This window comes from Gracilinanus agilis, chromosome 5 (genome assembly GCF_016433145.1).
Source record: "Gracilinanus agilis isolate LMUSP501 chromosome 5, AgileGrace, whole genome shotgun sequence".
Classification (NCBI taxonomy): Eukaryota; Metazoa; Chordata; class Mammalia; order Didelphimorphia; family Didelphidae; genus Gracilinanus; species Gracilinanus agilis.
This window is the reverse complement of record NC_058134.1, coordinates 186,350,709-186,372,372: the sequence shown is the minus strand read 5'-3', so window position 1 is coordinate 186,372,372 and position 21,664 is coordinate 186,350,709. Positions and strand designations below refer to the sequence as shown.

The 21,664-nt window shown below is 32.9% G+C and overlaps 1 protein-coding gene across 18 annotated transcripts in view; it reads right to left on the bottom strand.

The window, feature by feature from the left end:
- Positions 1-21,664, bottom strand: part of C2CD5 (C2 calcium dependent domain containing 5) — a 138,932-nt gene that overhangs the window by 55,410 nt on the left and 61,858 nt on the right. For all 18 annotated transcript variants that reach the window (XM_044679335.1, XM_044679331.1, XM_044679334.1 and 15 more), the window contains 7 exons: positions 15,742-15,856; positions 14,448-14,543; positions 10,875-11,066; positions 9,449-9,635; positions 8,640-8,804; positions 4,609-4,749; positions 170-233 (listed from right to left, as the gene is read on the bottom strand). In XM_044679335.1, the coding sequence (XP_044535270.1) occupies positions 170-233; positions 4,609-4,749; positions 8,640-8,804; positions 9,449-9,635; positions 10,875-11,066; positions 14,448-14,543; positions 15,742-15,856 (960 nt within the window). The remainder of the gene's footprint in view (positions 1-169; positions 234-4,608; positions 4,750-8,639; positions 8,805-9,448; positions 9,636-10,874; positions 11,067-14,447; positions 14,544-15,741; positions 15,857-21,664) is intronic.

Sequence of the window (21,664 nt, the reverse complement as noted above, 5' to 3'; positions counted from 1 at the left end):
AGTTAGACTCCCACCTGGGAGTTCTGAGATTAGATTTGAAAAATTACTGCGATATCATCTAGTTTAACTATTAAAATCAATTTATTAATAAAATTACTGTGAAATGGAGAATAAAAAACTAGGAAATATCTTCAAATAAAAAAATAATAGTTGGTTTTTTTTACTATACCTGAAGGTGGAGGAACATCTGTAAGTAAAGAATGCACATCTTCCATGGCATCTGTGTCATCAATCTGAAAAAAAAAATTATAAATCAGGTTACAATAAAAAGCATAAAAGTAAGTGCAAAATAAAACCTCAAAGATATCTTAGCACTGAAGAACAGTGAATTTCCTCACAAAATAATAATTTCAAAGTCTTTCCTGCCATCAAACTTATGAGCCTTTTCAAAATTTCCATCTATTGTTCCTTTCTGCCTTTTGAGGGCAAGCAGAATAAATCAAAACCCTTTACTATATATAAGGTAAGTTTATGATCTCTCCTTCAAATTTATCTATTTTCTCTATTCAGGTAGTATATAATATACTCCAAGTGACAATATCAATTTTATTTCTGCCCTACTGATCTTTTTATTTCATTTCCAAAAGCATTACACAGATGCTACATGTCAGGTAATATGACAAGCATTAGAAATACAAGAGATAAAAATAAAAATAGCCCATTCTTAAGGAGCTTACATTCTAGAAAGAGAGAGATGAGTCAAGAATCAACAAACACAAACCCTCATATGTGAATACTAAATGTATACCAAGTAAATGAAAAGGAATTTTTTGTAGGATGGCATTCAGAAAAAGCTAAATAAATTTATTACCATGCAAGTAAACTAAAGGAAGATTAATTCATCAAGCAGTGATCATTCACATCTTAGCATGTACTAGTATTAGCTGAACAGATTACCAAGAGGGGAAAAAAATCAAAAGAAATTTCAATGACCACTGCAAAAATAATGATTTAATTTATGTGTATCCAGAGATTGACAAAACTAAAGCAAAAATAGATCTAATTAAATGAGATAATGAAATTACATACTGCTAAAAGGTAACACAGATAATGAAGTAATATCAATAAATAAACATGCACCAAAGAGCTTTAGTTCCTAATTTTTTAAGAAAAATTCAAATGAAATTCTGGAGGAAACAGACAGTAAAACTATATTAATTGGGGACCTTAACTTCCTCTTTTCAGATCTAGATAATTCAAACCAAAAAATAAACAATATAGAAGTGAAGGAAGAGAATGAAATTTTAGAAGACGTAAGAACTAAAAGATCTCTGGAGAAAATTGAATGAGAATAGAAAGGAATATATCTTCTCAGCATTACATGGCACACATAACAAAAACTGACCATGGATTAGGGCATAAAAACTTCACAATCAAATGCAGAAAAGCAGAAATAATAAATGCATCCTTTTCAGACTATAAGGCAACAAAAATTATAATCAATAAGAGTCAATGGAAAACTGCTGGGATTGTACCCCAAAAGAGCTAATAAGGAAAAAAGAATTGTACAAAAATATTTATAGCCGCACTCTTTGTAGTAGAAAAAAATGAGGGATGCCCTTTGATTGGGGAATGACTGAACAAACTGTGGTATCTGTTGATGATGGAATACTATTGTGCTATAAGAAATAATGAACTGGAGGAATTCCACGTGAACTGGAACGACCTCCAGGAACTAATGCAGAGTGAAAGGAGCAGAATCAGAAGAACCTTAATACACAAAGACTATGGCACATTTGAATGTAATGGACTTCTCTACTAGCAGCAATGCAAGGATCCAGGGAAGGCTGAGGGACTTATGAGAAAGAACACTATTCACATCCAGAGAAAGAACTGCGGAAATAGAAACGCAGAAGAAAAACAACTGCTTGATCACATGGGTCAATAGGGACATGAATGGGAATGTAGGTTCTAAGAGATCACCCTAATGCAAATATTAATAATATGGAAATGGGTCTTGATCAATATGTAAAACCCAATGGAATTAGTCATTGGCTACAGCGGGGGGCGAGGGGGGTAGGAAAAGAGCATAACTCATGTAACCAAGGAAAAATATTCTAAATCAATTAATTAAATAAAATTCTTCAATTAAAAAAAGGGTCAATGGAAAGACAAATAAAAAAAGAAACTAATCTAATTCTTAAAAAGGGGTGGGTCAAATAGAAATAATAATTTAATTAAGAAGAATGACAACAAGGAGACAACATACAAAATTTATGAGATGCAACCAAAACTATATTTAGGGGAATATGTAGAAAAAGCAGACCAATGAATCGGGCATACAACTAATGAACTAGAAAAGGAACAAATCAAAAATCCCCAATTAAAGATTGAATAGGAAATCCAAAAAATTAAGGGAAAAATTAATAAGATTGAAAGTAAGAGAATAAGTGAATTAATAAATAAGACGAGGAGTTGGTTTTATGGAAAAAAAAAACAAATAAAATAGAGCATTGGTTAATTTAATTTAAAAAAGGAAAAAAGGGAATCAAATAACCAGTATCAAAAATGAAAAGGGTAAATTCACCACCAATGAAGAGAAAATTAAAGCAATCATTAGGAACTATTTTACCCAATTATATGTCAATGAATCTGATGATCTAAGTGAAATGAATGGATATTTGCAAAAATATAGATTGCCCAGATTAACAAAAGAGGAAATGCAATACTTAACTAAGTCTATCCTCAAAAAAGAAACTGAAGAAAACCATCAATGACTTCCCTAAGAAAAAATTCCCAGAGCCAGATGGATTCACAAGTGAATTCTATCGAACATTCAAAGAATAATTAATTCTAAAACTATATAAACTATCTGAAAAAATAGGCAAGGGCGGAGTCTTACCAAATTCTTTTTATGACACAAATATGGTATTATATTACTTAAGCCCAGAAGAGCAAAAACAGCTTAGAAGGAGCAAATCCTAAAACCTCTGCACCCTTACACACAGAGGTAGAAAACAATGCGCTTCAAGAAGAGGAACAAATCTAACAATGGGACAGAGCAGGGGGAACCCTACTTCGGGACAGCTAAAGAGGTACACCAAGAAAAAGGCTTGAATTCTTGAACTGTCGGGTCTGAGGGCATAGAAGGGGAATCCCAGAATGCCTTCCCCAAGTGCTGTGTGGAGTCTACAGCAGCCAGGAAATCTCAGGGTGGGCAGGCGCACCAGCCAGGAGAGAGGGCCTTTCTGGTGCTGAACTCTGGGAGTTGAACACAGGCACTGGAGAAGTGACTGGAGGAGAAAGCCAGAGAAACACAGCAAAAAACGCCCCATGAAAAAGGTGGCTTAGAGAGAGCCAAACCTCAGACCACAGACCACTTGGCTTCCTCACAATGAGATAGAGAAGGGCTTCAAGAGGAAAGAAAACCAGATCAAACACAAGGACAGCTGAGAAGGGGGACCCCACTGCTGGACAGCTGAGCAAAAACTTTCCTTCTTGTCCCCCCACATTTTTGTTTGTTTTTTTCTCCTCTCCAGGTTTTAGCCTCAGGGCAGATTAAGAAGTAAAGACTAATCCAATCAATACAGGCTAAATACCAACAACTGGAAAGACAAGAAGTCTTCAGAAAGCAGAGAAAGTAACTACAAACCTCAATTGCCAGCTGGGGGAAGAGCTTTCATCAAAGATCATTAAATACATCTGCTCAAACTAGCAGAACAAAAAAGGAAAAAATATGAGTAAATGACAGAAAAAAAAGAAAAGAAATGACAAGTAACAGCCTCTTTCAAGGAAGTGAAAAGAGAGCAAATAAAATAGAAATAGAAGAAGAGGAAGAAGTTGCAGCAAATTGGACACAGGCTTTGGAAGATCTCAAAATTCAATTAACTCAAGAACTTCAGGAACTCAAAAAGCAATCAAGAGGCAAAAGAGGCTGAAGACAATTTGAAAAAGGAAATAAAGTAATAAAGCAATATTGAGCTATGAAACCTAACTCTACAATTATTACAATTACTTTTAAAAAGTTTAGATTTAGGGGGCAGCTGGGTAGCTCAGTGGATTGAGAACCAGGCCTAGAGACGGGAGGTCCTAGGTTCAAATCTGGCCTCAACCACTTCCCAGCTGTGTAACCCTGGGCAAGTCACTTGACCCCCATTGCCTACCCTTACCACTCTTCTGCCTTGGAGCCAATACACAGTATTGACTCCAAGATGGAAGGTAAGGATTTTTTAAATAAATAAATAAATGAATGAATGAATGAATGAATGAATGAATGAACGAATGAGCAAATAAATAAATAAATAAATGAATGAATAAATGAATGAATGAATGAATGAATAAAAAGTTCCGATTTCCATTTTGACGTCCTATTTTCGGTTTCACAAGAAAAAAAAAAGATCTAAATAGCTGGGGATATTTTAACTTCTTAATTAAAGTATCCACTTTTATAGCACCAATTACATATGTAATCATTTTGTAGCTATAGCACAAAAAAGCCCACTTTTGATTTTAACAATTTCTTTATAGTATTACTAAAGTATAAACTGTCTTAAGAGTACTTACCATATTCCATCATATAAAACTATTATTACACCTCAATTTAGAAAACAAAGTAATTTGGACTTTTTTCTTCCAAATGTTTAAAAAACATTAGCGTAACAGGAATACCTCTAGTACAAAGGCATCTTTTTTCCCATGTGAGAGATCTAGCTCTATAACTTCATCAGAACTTTCAGACTGAGATCGTAATAGTCTTGAACGCTGCCGAGGCTCTGGAATAGGAGATCCTATTATCTCTTCAGGTATTTCCTGAAATACAAAATGTGTTAGATAACATTGTGTATAAATAATTTTCCATAAGATAAAAATAAAGAAAGCATATTTAAATATTCTAATCAGAAAAGATTAGCTTTGAATATTTTCTTCATTCTTCATCAGTGAATGACTTACACCTCTCCAAAGTAGGATCCCAATAGATCCTCTCTGCTAGTAAAATTAAAATGATAAAATCTCCCCAGTTATTAACTATACCTGATTGATTCACAATATTGTGCTCATTTCAATTCAACAAATGTTTATAGAAGACCTATTCTGTGAGACACCAGGCTAGTCCTGGAAGGAAAAGATAAAAAAAAGAGGCATATTCTTCAAGGTTTTTTTTCTGTTATATGGTCAGAACAATACCTGTTACCTAGTCAACTGGCCTGCAAATATCATGAGTTATAAGGGAGACCTGGAAAAGAGAATGAGTGTATTCCTACAAATCTATCACTTCTGCTGGAAAAACTCAAAAACAAAATATGTAATACAAGTTGTGGGTCTTGTGTTAGTTAAAATCACTTGGGGTTCTATTTGGAAATATTGAGCCTCAAGATATGTAGTGCTTGACAAACTTCCTGTGGATATGTGGGGGGACTTTGAGACTACATTCCCCGTGATCCAATGAGTTTCCGGTTAAACGTCAGACAACGGGAACCAACATATAGTGCAGCTTAAACTCGGAGGGCGGTCTTGAGACGCGCTCTTTTGCTATCTGAGTGAATTCTCTGGTGTGCAAGACTAGGAAGATGGGTGGAGATACAGACGGGCAGCATTTTTAAATATAGTCAGGCACGGTCATATATATTTTACCAACATGGCCATGGCAATAAAAATAATATTTTCTCTCATAATATCAGCCTTTATCATTTTTAAATATTATAGTCTAAAAGGTTATTTACTTATATATGAGAGGTAAACATTATATTACCAGTAAAGTATAAATTAGTAAAGTTATTACCAGTATAATCATATGACGATGTTTTGGGAATACATGGCAACAATATCTACAAAATTATTTGAAACATGATTTATCCAAACTTTAGTCAAAATTAGAACTCTTAGAACTCAGAAATCATTTTACACAGTATTATTAAGAAGTGATGGACTAAGAATATAGAATGGGGACATATTTTCGTTCAATATGGGAGTTTGAATATATACTTTAATTTTTTTTTTGTTTTTATTTCTTTTTGGAGTGGATGGTGGAAGGGAGAAAAAATAAATTGCTGCTATTTGAAGAAAAATTTTACTTTAAAATAAACAGCTCTTTTGGTACCCAAATTTCTACTAGTGCCTTTCTCATTGAAAATTGAAGTAATACCCTGATGAGGAAAAAATTCTCTGTATAAATGTAAACTATTTAATTTCTATCACAGAAATAGCTTTTTGCAGCTAAAAGTAAAATCAATACAAACACTGTCTTTGGAGGCCATCATTTAGGAGACCAGGCATTTTAAACAAAGGTTATGCCAAGTCAGAAACAGCATAGCTGATCCATTTTACAATGTTGCCACACATGCCTAACAACACACACAGAATAAAATAACCTCAGATTTATAAGGAAGCTCAGAGGCCATCTCATCTACCCTGTACCTGAATAAGGATCTCTTCTACACCATAACTCTAAAGTCTCACCTAGTCATTTCTTAAAGAACTCTAATGAGCTAAAATGGAAGAACCCACCACTATCTTCTGAAGTAGTCCATATTACTTTAAAATATCTCTAAATGCTAGAAATTTTTTTCATAAATCAAGCCTTAATCGGATTCTTTACAAATTATGTTCTAGGGCCAAGGAAAACAAATCTAATCTCTCCTCCACATAACACATCTTTAAATATTTGAACACCAACTATTATGTCTCACTATATATTCTCTTTTCCAATCCCTCAGTCCAAGTTCCCTCAACTAATCCTTATATGACACATTATTGAAAGTTCTCCTCTGGACATACTCTGCAGTCCTAAAATAAAGCACTCAAATATTCCAGATGTGGTCTGACAAAGACAGAGTAAAATGTGGCTATCACTACCCTAGTCATAGAAAATACAGCTGTTACAAAGAACCAAAAGACAGACGTGTAAATTTTTTTCCAATTTATTAAGTACAAGATATTTTTTTTGTTGTTATCTTTGCAACCAAAGATCACATTAGCTTACAGGGCTGCAATATTTCAATATTGATTCATATTAAGATTGCAGTTACTAAAAGCACACATCTTTCCCCTTCTTTCACCTCTATCTTACCAAATTTTATACTAGGAAAATCATGGATGTTTTTTAAAACAGATGTGAAATTTTACATTCAATCCTATTAAATTTCATCTTCAAGAGTATGCCCAGCATTTTCACCTGTTGAGATCTTTTTGAACTGATTCTTATTACCCAGTATGATATCCATGTGTTCACTAGTTTATCAGCTAGAAATTTATAAACAACACTGTACTAAGTATGCCACAGTGATGAAATGCATAAATTTATTTTAACATGATCCTATCTGAAAAACTAATAAGTCCCCATCTGTAAAATGTAAAATATATAAAACATTACTTTGGTCAACTTAAAAATAATTCTCATTTATTCACAGATACCAATGACTAAGGCAGACATTAAACAAGACACTAATTTACTAATTTTCTAAATCCATGGCCCAATGTGCTTGTATAAATACACATGCCAGAATATAAATACTGGAAGAAGAGTCCATAGAAACCATAAAGCCTTGTATAACATTTCACAGATAAATAAGACAAGCCCCAAAGTAGTTAAATTACTTGTCTAAGGTCACAAAGTCACTTGGTAAAAGAGATAAGAACATCTAACAAAAAATACAAGAAATATGACTTGCATATTAATAACCTCTTACAAATATCAAGTTAATATAACAGAATGAAAGAGAATTAGAATAGGTAAATATTTTCATTTTGCCCAGAGGGCAAAGTATTACTTTATATGGATGTCAAAATAGATAATTAATTTAAAGAGACTCTATATCATGACCTTCAAAAAGACCTCTACTAGCTTAAAAAACTTAATAGACTAAGGTTGTCTATACTGCATGAACTTCAAAAACATCTCCACTAGCAACTCGTGTATATTATTGCCCCCCCAAAGTTGTCAAATACCAAGTGCCCAAATTACCTAGACTGTATGTATATAAATAAACATAGTAGTGACTAGTTAAAATCAGATATTTGTACTCTAAAGATTAAAAATATAAAATGGTGTGGCTCCTGAGGTCTAACACAATCTCTTTTATTCACTGAAGATTAATTACTATAGACTCAGAGTTGTGAACACATCAATGTCTTTTGCAAACTCTGAGAAATATGAGTTAGTATGAAATGGATAGGTTCAATATATGATAACAAAAGAAGGAAACAGAATCCAAGTACTTTTTATTCCTCCAAATCACTGGTACTTCAGTTGTCCTCTACTCTAAAGTAGTAAACTTTAAGACAGCAACTGAAATGTTAGGGTTGTGATCTTTATAGTCAAAAACTGTAATGAGTATACATACCTAAACATTATATAGATACATTTAAGGTAAGGTAATGATGAAATGTTTCAGTCATTTTCAGTTCTGTTTAACTCTTTGTGATCTTATTTGGAATTTTCTTGACAAAAATACTGAAGTAGTTTGCCATGTACTTCTCCAACTCACTTTACAAATGAGAAAAGTGGGGCAAAGAGGGTTATGTGACTTGCCCAGAGTTATAGGGTTAGTAAGTTTCTGAGACCAGATCTGAATTCAGGAAGATAAGGCTTCCTGACTCCAGGACCGGCACTCTATCCACTGTGCCACCCAACTGCCTTCAATGCAGAAACACACATACGTATTAAAAAAACCCAAAATATTCTCATTATAGATTTTACTTACAGGAGGATTGATTTCATACAGTTCTTTGTTTTTAGCTATTGTATCATTTATCTTTTTTTGCATATGAGATATATGTTGTTCATATGAGCCATCATTTGGAGTCTTCCCAGCAATCTGGATACCACCAGGGGTTGGTAAAGCTGTTAAATATACACCCGTTGCAGACTTGAAGAAAAAAAGGGCAGAAAAAGAATCTTTCTTTAATAATGGCAAAGAAAAAAGAAATTTTTCAATTTTCTGATATGTTCAAGAAAGAAAGAAGGGTCAATAAATTTACACACATACTATTTTAAACTTTAAGTTAAAAAAATTAAGCCTACATTAGGCTAACTTTGTACACTGGTTACAATGAGGAATAAAAAAGACACCTAGAATACTTCTATGATCCTCACAATATCCAGATATAGCTTCCTCAAGGATATAATCATTTAGTTAATGATAAGAAATATGTATATGGTGTAGAGAACAGTACAAAAAAAAATTATTTAAACACCAATGTGTGTTAGGATAAAGGTCACAAACATGGTCTTGCTATGGTTATGGCCAAATGGGCCACAACAACAGGCTAAATATAAGAGAAGTCTTAACTTGGTGGGAGGAGGCTAGAGACCCTTATGATACATGGAAATACTCATTCTGAAAGTTAAGATTCAGTTTAAATTATCTCTAGATATTGGTATGGTAGACTATGCATCATAGTAGATCTAAAGTAGATGGAAGTAAATGGAAGGATTTAATCCACTACCTGAACAGAATCTACTACAACTATAAGCAGAAGTCACAAAAAATACAAATAAATGTAAACTTACTGCTAAGCCCATCAACATATTTTCACCCACTGTAATCTGAATTCTTAGTCCAAATAAAGCATTCATTCCTTTGAGTTTTAGTTTATTCATTAGCTGAGTATGCACTTCATATTCCATAAAGGGCAACAAATTGCTGATAGCAGTAGCATTTGCTTCTGCTTGAGCTTTCTTTTTTAAGCGACATAACCTGTCAAAAAAAAAAAAAGAATTTTCTTAGTTGACACTGATCCCTTCAACAAAGGAACAGTAGATCTTAAAAAATATTGCATCTTTATTAGTCAATGCAAGAAGTATTAAGTTCCTAATATGTGCAAGCTAGTTTGATGTACAGGAGATACTAAGACAAAACAAGCTATAATCTCTACCAGGAGCTCATGATCTAATAGGAAATAAAAGAAATATACAAACCTTGCTTTCTTCCCTTCAAAATCTTGACCATAGAGTTATCCAGTTCAGCTTCTCACTGCCCTCTGCCATTGAATTTCATGCCCCTTGACATTGCTACTCTTCCCTTCCAAATCCCAACCCCACTTTACTCTCACAAATTTATTGCCTGCTCCTATCCTGGTATTACTGAATGCAAGAGATAAAATCATGTAATAGTGATGAATGAATCCCTCCAGATTTATATAATATAATCTGAACTAAGTCCTCAATGCTGCATGCTAATTCTTTTATTCTTTTCTGAATGAAATTCCCCTCCCTACAACAGACCTCTTCTAGGGACACCTATACCACTGCTTCCCATTCTTCTAATGTTTCCTCCACCTCAAATCAATACTTCAAATGTCAGTATCTTACATTATTTTCCCCACTCTCATAAGAGATAGCACCTGAACTGACCCATACATTTTTGCCAAGATTTCCCTGATCCCTAAAAACCTTCCATCAGGCCTGCCATTCCCTCGTGCTTTAATTATTTATCTCCTCCCTTCTATAACCAACTCAGAAAAGGTGTCCACACTAAACAATTCCATTTGCTTACCTTAAGTTCAATGTTCAACCCTTTGCAATCTTGCCTTCTAAGTCTCATCTCTCAACAGAATTTTTAAACTGCTAAATCTGACAATCATTTCTCAGTCCTCAAACTTCTACTTGACATTGCTGACTACCCTCCCTCTTACCTAGATACTTTCACCCCACTAAGTTTTCATGACATTTCTATTCTCTGATGATCTCCTGCCTTCCTGAACCCTCCTTCTAAGACTCCTTTTTCCTGAATGATGATTCACAATCCATCCTCTCTAAGTATACTTACTCCATGGCTCTGTCTTGAGTTCACTTCTCTTCCTACATACTCTCTTCTCAATGATTTTATTAGCTTCCAAAGGTTCAACTATTGTATTAACAAAAATTTCTAACATTAAAAATAATTTGTATGAGTTATGTTTAACATATTAAGATATTAATGTTTTAGCAAACATACCTGGCTTGAATAAGACAACCTTTTCCTATAACTGTTGCATCAGCAGGAAGATCTATTGTTGTAAAAAGAACATCAGGAACTTTTTGTTTTCTGCAGCTGTAGCAATAAGTGAGGTGAGCTGGGAATGGCATATTCAGTTCATCATAAGGTATGTGGCAAAAACCACAACCAGTGGGTAAATTTTCTTCTAGTCTAAAAATACATTTAAGAAAAAAGTATTCTTGGAAAAACAGCGGTATGTTTTAAATGTCTACATAGATATATAAACCACATGAATATACATATACATAAACTAGTTCAATATCCACATTATTTATTACAATGATCCAAGTTGAAAAGATATCAACTATAAACAGCCACAAGGACCTTATGGTGGAGGGACAAAAGCCCTGCATTCAAAGTCTGAAGACTTGAGTTGGAGTCTTGATTCTGCTACTTTTTGCCAGTGACTTTAAAGCAAAATAGTTCATCCCTCTGGAGTCTACTTTCCTCTTTTGAAAAATGAGGGAACTGGATTAGATCACTTAAAAGGTCCTTTCTTCTAGGTCCACAATCTGTTTGGATTTAGGGCAATAAAGCTAACATAACTAGAAAATAACCACGTTAATCATACATATTTTAGTGACCTCACATAATGTAGAGTAGGGCCATCTCAAAGGTTTTTCAATATTTTAAGGTTTTTGCCCCCTATATATTGTCATTTTAGCATTTAGCACAAATACAATCAAGGGGCAGCACTACACTTTTTATTAGCTGACTAATTTATCCAGGGAGCAACTGGGTGCTCTAATCTAAATGGGTGCTAGAATGGGTCTGGAATCACAAATTCAAATCTGACCTCAGACACTCACCAGCCTGTGTGACCCTAGGCAAGTCATGTAACCCTGTTTGCCCCAATTTCCTCATCTATAAAATGGGGATAATAGCACTTTCCTCCCAGGGTTGTTACAAGGATCAAATTGTAAAGCACTGAACATGGTGCCTGTCACATATAGTAAGCACTATGTAAATGTTAGTCATTATTATTATTCTACAGAAAAGTTTCTGAGAAAATAATTTTCCCCAAGTAATATATAAGGCACACAACTTTTTTTTAAAAAGCTAAGATAATTTAAAATGGACCAAAAAAAACCTTCTTTTTTTTTAAAGTGGAGTTCTACATCAAAACCAAAGGGTCTCACAGAAACTCAAAATGATATAAAATTTCTAAAACATCATTAATCTTCGATAATAAACAGCACATATATTTTATGACAAATAAAAGCATCATAAAAAACCTTTTGTTATCCAGTGTCATTAAACCATTTACAGATTTATTTTAGGAGCACTGTGGTACTTCATTATTATTAAAAATTCATTTACTAAATAGAAGGTGGGTCTAGGGATACAGAGAAGACTAAAGAGTCCAGATGCTGCTGCTACTCCCCATTTGCCAGTCTCTCCTGCTCCTGCAGTTTCTAATCAGATTAGTAATAGAGAACTTAAAATAGAATGGGGGTTCTCCCCATTATTTAGCAAATCTTCATGATCTGAGTTCTAGGAACAGAAGAACACAGTGGCATCAGCCAACAACTGAAATAGGATATATTCTCACACAAATATGGCAATAAATGAGCTAAAATTGAAAAAAAAATAAAAAGGACCAAAATCATGTGTTTTTTTTAATTCCCTTTGTGAAACATTTTCATTTTAAGGACATGATCATCCCATATTCCCTACACATGATATTTCTTTAGCCCCCTGAACAATATGAGGGATATTTGTTAGATGCTTTTGATTTTTTTTGTGATGTCAGGGAATGTAAAGAATGGGGTACCACTCAAAAGCCTCGACTCAGGGTGGGATTCCCTTCTGATAGCAAAGGGTTAGATTGTAACAAAGGCTCCAGGTCAGCGAAGGCAAACCTTTTAGAGACTGAGTCCCAAAACTGCAACTCTCATAATTCATGTGAGCCCAACCTTACCCCAGACAGGGGATAGAGGAAGCATCCCCATTGGGCTGCTGGGCAGAGGAGTGGGTGATGGGAGGAATGTCCTCAGCCACATGGAGAGGAGGGGAACAGCCTTTCTAGGCAGGCTCCAACACAGCTCTAGGTTATAAGTCATTTTGTGTAAAAGTTTTCAGTTATTAGTTTTAATTCCCTGAGCACCTTTCACCAAAAACTAGAATAGACCAGGCCAAATTTTTACCTAGGGTATCTCTCACTCAAATTTTAAGAATTTCAATCTTAGTTAGGTAGGGTTCAGCTTCCTTTTTCTCCTGCCAAATGATTCACAATACAATGAAATCTTGTCAATGACCAGAAAGCACTCTTGAGCCAAAAGAAAAATTTAACTCATCTGATATCAACACATTTTAAAAAGGAAATATATTTTAGAAGTAATAATAATATTTAAATAATATCCATTCAATTGTTGCATTTAATAAAATGCACTGTTTATATATTAGCAAAGGAATATCAGTAAGTCCTGCTAGGAAGGATATAAATATAACTATTAAAGTGGATACTGCATTTGTTAAAATGGGATGCTAATGAATTCATTCATTAGTATACAGTGGCATAGAATAATTCAGTGCCAAAGGCAAGATTATTAAAATGCACACACCTGACAAGCGTACTTGTGAAATCTCTTAACATTTCCCTACTAATTTTTTTTTCAGGGCTTTGAAATCCTGGTCAAATTCCTTTAAAAGAAACTGGAAAAAACTATTCAAATCCTTTACTTGTGGCAGAATTTTATTGCTTGAAATAAATAGGCCACCAAGTGCATACTTTAAAATATTTGTTAAATCCAGATTTTTGGTGCTGTAAAGAATTTAACTAGATAAGAAACTTATTTTCTCTATTTACTATATAGTTAACAAACTATAATTTCCTATAGTAGAGAAAAGACAACAACAACAGAATGTTAAAATAAGCATTATATAATAGCCCAGTCCTAATGGCAAACAGTCATCTCGAGAGATCTGTAGGTCTGCTTTCAATGAAAGCAGTTCAATAACAATATATGCTGGATGTTGATCTAAAAGAAGCCAATAATTTAAATCGGCTAAAACAAAAACAGAAACTAAATTTCCCTTCTCATGATGATAAGGAAATTCAATTTTTAAAGCACAATATGTTATATTTTATCTGTACTTAAATTCTTTACTTTCTATGCAATTACTAATATGGTGTCATGTACTATAAATCCTAGGTGAATTAAGAATGTTCTTCATTTGAATGGCTCCACAAATGGCAGCAATGGAATAAATTAAATCAACACATTTATTTTTAAAAGAAAATTAATCCCCAATAGTGGCAAAAAAGTATAAATTCTCTGGTTAGTATTCAAACATGTTACCTTATTCAAGTTGTTAGAAATAAAAATAATATATCTAATTTTGTGCAGAGTCCCATTACTTCTTTTGTTGCTGTTGTTAGTGAAAAATCAGTAAAGTGCTTGGTCCCGAATCCTGCACTGTAACACTGTAACCTACCCTAATAGAGAGGAACTATCCTGGCTCTGAGGAAAAAAATCAACCTCTCCCTTCTCTGACCCTATGGAAAAGAAGCCAGGCTGCCATGACAACCTTTGTTCCAAACAGCCTTCCACCGTGCCATCCTGAAGAAATCTAGGGTTCAGTACAGCTGCTGTGCCAGATGCAGATAAAATACAGACCTCTTCACTAGAAGAGAAAAGAATCACATATGTTAACTTTAGCAAGTAGCTCAAAAGATTAAGTACAAGTCAACTTTGAAACACAAATAAGTACTATATGTGAACAAATACTATCATCTTAAACAGAGTAAGGATTCAAAATCTAAGGAAGGAAAATGTTTACCAAACAGGTGGGAATTCTACCAAGCATTGTTTACCCAAAATAATTTATAAAATAAGCAGTTTTCTTTAAAAACTATCACACAAAATTGTTATATTTTTAAATATTAGCAATAACAATGTGCATTGTGAATTCAAGAAAAAAACAAGTAATTTTACTAAAATTTATTAAAATAATTCAAGAGTGTTGGCATAAATTCTTCTACTATTAAATTTCATTTCATTCAAATTGAATAAAAGAAACGTCAAAACTCTCTGCCTGAAACTACTTTTAAAAAGGAATATAGGGGCAACTGGTGGCTCAGTAGATTGAGAGCCAGGTCTAGAGATGGGAGATCCTAGGTTCAAATTTGGCTTTAGCCACTTCCTTGCTATGTGACCCTGGGCAAGTCACTTACCCTCACTGCCTAGCCATTACCATTCTTCCTTGGAACCAATAGACTGTATTGATTCTAAGATAGAAGGCAAGGATTTTAAAATTTAAAAAAAAGGATATAACTTCATTGTTTTAAATGTATTATGAAAATATGATTCTACAAAAAAGTCAAGGTATAGTATTTACACATCATTCAATTTAGGAAATAGACAATTAAGTATAAGCATCATCTCTAGGAAAAATATACCCAGGCGCAATCTGAATGATATACAAAATAAATATAAGATCACAGAGGTCATGAAAACATAGAGTATGGAACAGTTATCTACAACAACTTTCTTGCTTTACACAAAAAGAAACTGAAGCCATAATAATTTTTTAAAGGTCACACCACCAGGAACTAACAAAGCTAGTCTTCGAATTCAGGCATTCTGATTCCATATCCAAGGTTCTTGCCAATAGTGATACCACAAATACATTCTAAAAAACTATTTAAGCAAAAGTTTTAAATGTTAGCTTCAACATCTTTACACAAAATCTATACATCTTCAAGGCTGCTCTGGCACTATTCTGAAATACCTCTGTACTTGTCTCAAAACTTTATGTCTACTCAAAAGACAGCAAAGAAATAGTATGGCATTTAGAAACTCAGGTTATGATTATGATTTACCAAATACTAGTTGATTCACTGTAGCCCACTACAGCATGACAGCCTAATGCTTTTGCATGAGATTTTATTTCTTGTCTGATTTCTGCCCACCAAGCATCTCGAGTTTCTGGTTCATCTGAAAAACAAATAATAAACCAGTTTGTAATTTGGGGGCATATTATCTTTAAGGTGGCATATTACCTAAAAAAGGTACTGAATAAGCATTCTAAAAAGATAGAGTACCATTATAAAATATATTCTAAAATATTTTCATATTTAAAATACTATCCTTTGTTATATTGGCTCAATTATTTTATTTATGACTTGCCTGAAAAGAAACTAGTCCTATATTCTTCACTAGTGTTGGGTTCACCAGTAGAAAAATAACTTCTTACATACTTTAAAAGTAAAGACACAAAAGATTCCAAATTCAAAACTTGGGCATTAAAGTCCCCAAAAAATGTCTTATTTGTCACTTTAACATTATTCGAGATTATGCTGCTCTACTATTGGTTTTTTTTTTTTTAAAAAACCAGCACATTTTGGAACTAAGTGTAAGGAATATAAATTAGGAAATGGAATCTCAGTAGCAGGTCAAAGATTTACCAATGTTAACTAGAAAGAGGCCATCCCAATAAAAAGAAGAGGCATCTAATTACAGAGATAAGAAATAAATGGCTGACTAAAAAACTTGTACTAAAAATAACTAATACCAATATTTTGGTTAATTTGCAAAAGAGGATATTTTAATGACACAATGAAGTTCATTTGTTGCTCACATTCACAAAATCTCTCAAAATCCAGAAGTGTGCAATCTTTAAAACTTAAATCTTGAAAATGATGACAAGTAAAGTTGTCTGATGTCTGCTCTTCAAGGAACTTTGCAATGGGATATTTGCCATACATTTAACTGTGCTAAGCCTTTATCTACCTACAATTAGGTAGATAACTGGTAAGCAGCAGCTGCCAAAAATATTCTTTAATTATAGTCAAAGATGCTACAAACAGAAACAAAATAAAGCTATTCTGTTTTGTTTCCATTTATGACTACTCTCCTGTATGAACAATTTGGTATGGAAGAAAATCAATCCTGTTTAGCTAAGATGCTGACTAAATTGCTCTTTGAAATATTATTGTATTAAAAAGTATTATACCAACTCAATCCTAACATGCATTTAATAGTGCTTACTATGTGCAGAGAATGGTAACATTTGGTAGTAACAAAGATTCAGAAACTACATAATGTACACATTTCCATTTAGCAATAATTGTTTATGCCTAATTTTCAAAATTGTTTTTCTTCCTCTTCCAAAAAAAAAAATCCCTCAACACCCAATGACAAAGAGGGAGAAATAATTACATTCACTATTAGAAAACTGAAAAAATCAAAGCACACACATACAAAAAAAAAATAAAGAACTTTTTCAAGAGTACATAGTAGAATGGTGTGGCTATTTTTCTTCTTGGGAAATGGAAGACTGGGGCAAGAGATAAATCAGATGAAGAAATAAAGGCCAAAGCCACAAAAGATATCAACCAATGCTTGAATTAAGTTTTCATATATCTATAGAGTCATACAATTTCCTTTCAGAGGAAAAAAACAAAACAAACAAAAAAAAAAAGAAATGCAGATCTCCAAAAAGATGAAACAGTGTCAAAACAGGATTGAGAAGAAAATATTAATAAAAAAGGAGAAATGGTTGCAGTGTTGGAACCATCAAATCAATCTTCTCTATTAAGAAGTTCATGGATAACTGGGTAGAACAACTAAACTCATTTGTTACACACTGCCTAGCTATTAGATCCTCTTGAAAATTCCTGAAATGTGATTTAAATATATACATACAGTGTATAAGCATACTTAATCAACACACTATACTTTAGATTTTTCTTTGTTCTCTCCCCTTTTCTACAATGAAATCTAAGAAAACAGGACTTTGATGTCTAATTAAATCTGACAAAATTCTAGGGAAAATGAGTATCAGAGGAAGGGTAGTAAAAGCATAACTCGGTTTAAGTACCAGGTATATTCATTTAAAATTACATGTAAACAAGCCTTTACAAATTGTATGATTTTAAATGCACTGGGACTCTTGTTTTTAAAATGAAGGGTAAACATTTGTAATGCAAAGAATCATCATAAAATTTCTTTTTTTAGTAACTGGATTTTTACATAAAAGATTGGCCTCAGGCCAAGCAATCTAAACCAACACATTATAAGTGATTTTCTTTTTTTAAAAAGGATACAGGATTTTTAAAAAATAAGATGTGAATTGAGAAAGTTGCATTTTAAATTCCATTTATAAACTTGAATGTTACATTTTAAATGGGTAGTAAATCTATATTTATAAGTGTGTCATTACTTTAATATATGTACACACATAACACAGAATATAAAACACACTTAACTTACCTTAGTAATAATTCACAAAATCATTACAAAATTAAACCAAATTCTATGACATAAGTGGTTAATACAAAACACTGAATGCAGTGTGAATGCAGCATTCTTATTTTTCTGACAAATATAGTCACAAGCAGCCTTTATTTTGACACATGAGCCACACAATTCCAAATAGGGATGGCATTGTAATATTTACAAATTTAGTAATGCTAAAGATTTACATAACAGAGGAGCTAAGGAAGCAGGATGGCATGTGTCACACTCCAAAGGGCTTCTTTAATTTTGTTTTTGGCTAAAGCAAAAGCTCAAAGAACAAAGGGTTTGCAAAGCAGATTTAGCAGACAGTAGCCAGAAACGGTGGATATTTTGGCGCATGCTTGGATCAGGTGACAGTACAGACTGAAAACTATGGCAGCTCACTGAAATGGTTACAGAAAGTAATGGCCCTATGGTCTAGGTGAAAGCAAGGCAAGCATACGGTATGTAGCACTCAATCACAGGCTTTTCTAATATAAATGTTACTTTAGCAAAAATTATCTAAAACTTTAAGCAATAAATTGGAGATTAATTCTATACTTATTACATTTGAGATATGGTGATTTTTAATAGTAAAATCATTAGTTTAATATTAGAGAAAAGTTTAACTGTTCAAAATCTATATTATAGTTAGGCCAAAGTAAGCTATCAAAATATTAAAATTAGGTTCTGCCTAATTTACTAGGGACTAAAATTCAGAAAGATCTGGCATCTTAATACTGAAAATGCTAAAATCTTTAAAGCTAAAAGTTAATTTATCATCACAGAAGGTAAATTTATAAACTTTTATATGCAGCACAAAGAGTTCAAGTTTAAAATTTTGAAAATACAACACTAGAGATAACAAACTTCCATAAAAGGTAAAATAAAAAAATGATTATGGCAATCATATGCCAATGTATAGTCAAGCAGAGTTGGGGTATTTGAAGCCTAATTTTGAAGACATGTAATTGAGATGGGTGAGAGAACAAATTATTCTAAGGATTTTCAGAGGGATAAGGCAAAGAAATCCCCTCAAAATTAAACCACCTTCCTAACTATGATTTTATAACGTAAATAAAAAATATTGGACAAATACCAATATGTTTAAATAATTAGTTTCTTTTTCTATCTATTTATGCTTTTTTATGGCTTTCTTCCATATAGTTCAAATCTCCTTACAGACTCTTTTAATATCCCTTTTTTGAGAGAGAGATGAACTAAGCTGTAACAATTACCTCATCTCTTTATAAGATGAAACATGACTAGATGGTCAAAACTGTACTACCATTACACTGAGTTCAACTTTACCTAAACTGAATCTTCAGAATACAGGTTTAACTGAAGCTTTATCTTGGCATTTTATAAGAATCATATTAAGCAATGATTATGAAGCTGATAATACTTACTAGTCAGATATCTCATCTCTTAGATGAATAATAACATGGTGACACCTTGTCAATATAGACTTATAAAACTCCTTATTATATGACAAATTTTTTGTTATTACTCAACATTTATTAAATGGAACATCACAAAAGTTAAGTATTTACAACTTGGGTTTGTTACTCTGTCCTTAAAAAAAAAAAAAAGCTTTTAATTTGATTAGGAGATAAAAAGGGGAACTGACAATTCACCCTGATCAATATGATCTGGAAAAGCATAAGGAGGTAAGAGAGATAATACAATATTAGTTGACAGGATGAAGTAAATATTTTAAATGGGACCCTCTTCTTCTCATATTAAAAGGCAAAGTTTACATGTGAAAGAAAAACTCAGTTTAAAGGAAAAATACACACTATACTGGGATGAGGAGCCAAACTGTCAACAAATAGTCAGGTTTTGGACAAATTAAGAGGGACAGAGTAGTTTAGAATGTGATAGTTTATAACTGGGGGATAACAGCATGACAGTCTGTTTTGACTGGCTAAAATATCTCTAGTACTTATTTAGTTCATTCAATAATCTTATATTCACCTAAAGTATCACTGAATAGTATCTATATAAATAAAATAGGTTGTTTTACTTTTAAAGCAAAAATTCACATATTATAGATGATAAATTTATCCCATTTAAAAATTATTTTCATGTAACATATATTAATGCATTTATCTCATTCTAATAAGCACTTCCTAACATTCATGGAAATGATTTTTCTAAATGTGGAAAACAAAAATTTATTTTAACTTCACAAGGCTCTGATTTCCCTAGTATTAAATTTCACATATAGTGAAAGAATAATTGCATCACCAACATATTCCTAAAGAGAATTCCAAGACAACCTAATTCTTATTTAATAAATTCCATATACATAGCTGTGGAATAGTACAAAGCAAGATGCACATTTCAGCAAATGTCACTCAAAACTCCATCAAATTAAACCAAATTCAATGCATTTGGGTTGGCAAATGAATCTCTACATTCAAGAACCATGGTTTATTTCCTTATAAATGAGCTAAATTGTTCTTTGTTAAATTCAATACTCTATTTTTAAAGACATTGCTTTGCTCATTTTTTCCTTCGATTTTGTCAATTCAGTTGAGAGGGGAAGAGAGAGGTGATAACTAATTTACTGAAACAATATACTTCAACTCAAGATCATTCATTTTAACTTTTTCTCTATTAGTCTGTTGGAAGTCAATAATTACATTTCAATGATAAATCAGGATCGTGATACAATTAAGGTGAGGAGCATCCTAAAACCTGTCATCTATACTAAAATATATTTTAGAAGAGATTTCAAAAATCTCTTCCAAAGCACAAGAAAGTCTATAAATTTATTTGACATAGATTAAATAATATTGCTGATTACGCAAGTTAACACCCACACTTTATTAAAAAAAAAAACTTTTAAAAATACTGGAAACTCTCAACTACAGAAGTAACAAAAGTCTAGCTTTCTACTTCCCATACTCATAAGTCCTCTCCATTAAAAAAAGACACTTTTAAAGCCTGAAGGTCATCATTGTACCTGTGCTATCCCCTCTAATGAACTGAAGAAATTGTAGATTAGTCCTGTACTCTCTCAAAACTATTAGTTTGACTAAACTATTGAGTTAAAATTTCTGTTTCTGGGGAAAACTTTCAAATAAAGCATTCCAGAGGTCATGGTGGCCAAACCATTTGACATACTGGAGAAATGAATTCTCAGAAATTCAGAGCTCTAAGATAATTTTTGATTATACTCTTAAAAAATAGCCATCGATAGCATTTCTAGTTGATTGAAATTTCCTTGATGTCAATCCATATGTTCTACTGGATCTTTGTATCTTCAAGTTCTTAAGGTAAAGCTTTGCATACAGAAGGTGCTTAATATTTCTCAAACTTAATATCATCCTCACTTAGACCCAGATGCTTTAGGCCCCCTACCTCAGTGATGCTTCATGCTGTCAAAGTCTTTGGAACAGAAGGCTGGCAGAGAGACAAGGGAATGACCAGCTTAAAATCTCATGCTGACATTCTAAGAAATGGTTAAAGTCAAAACCAGAACTAAAACCTAAGCCTTGTTTCCAGTCTTGTATCATC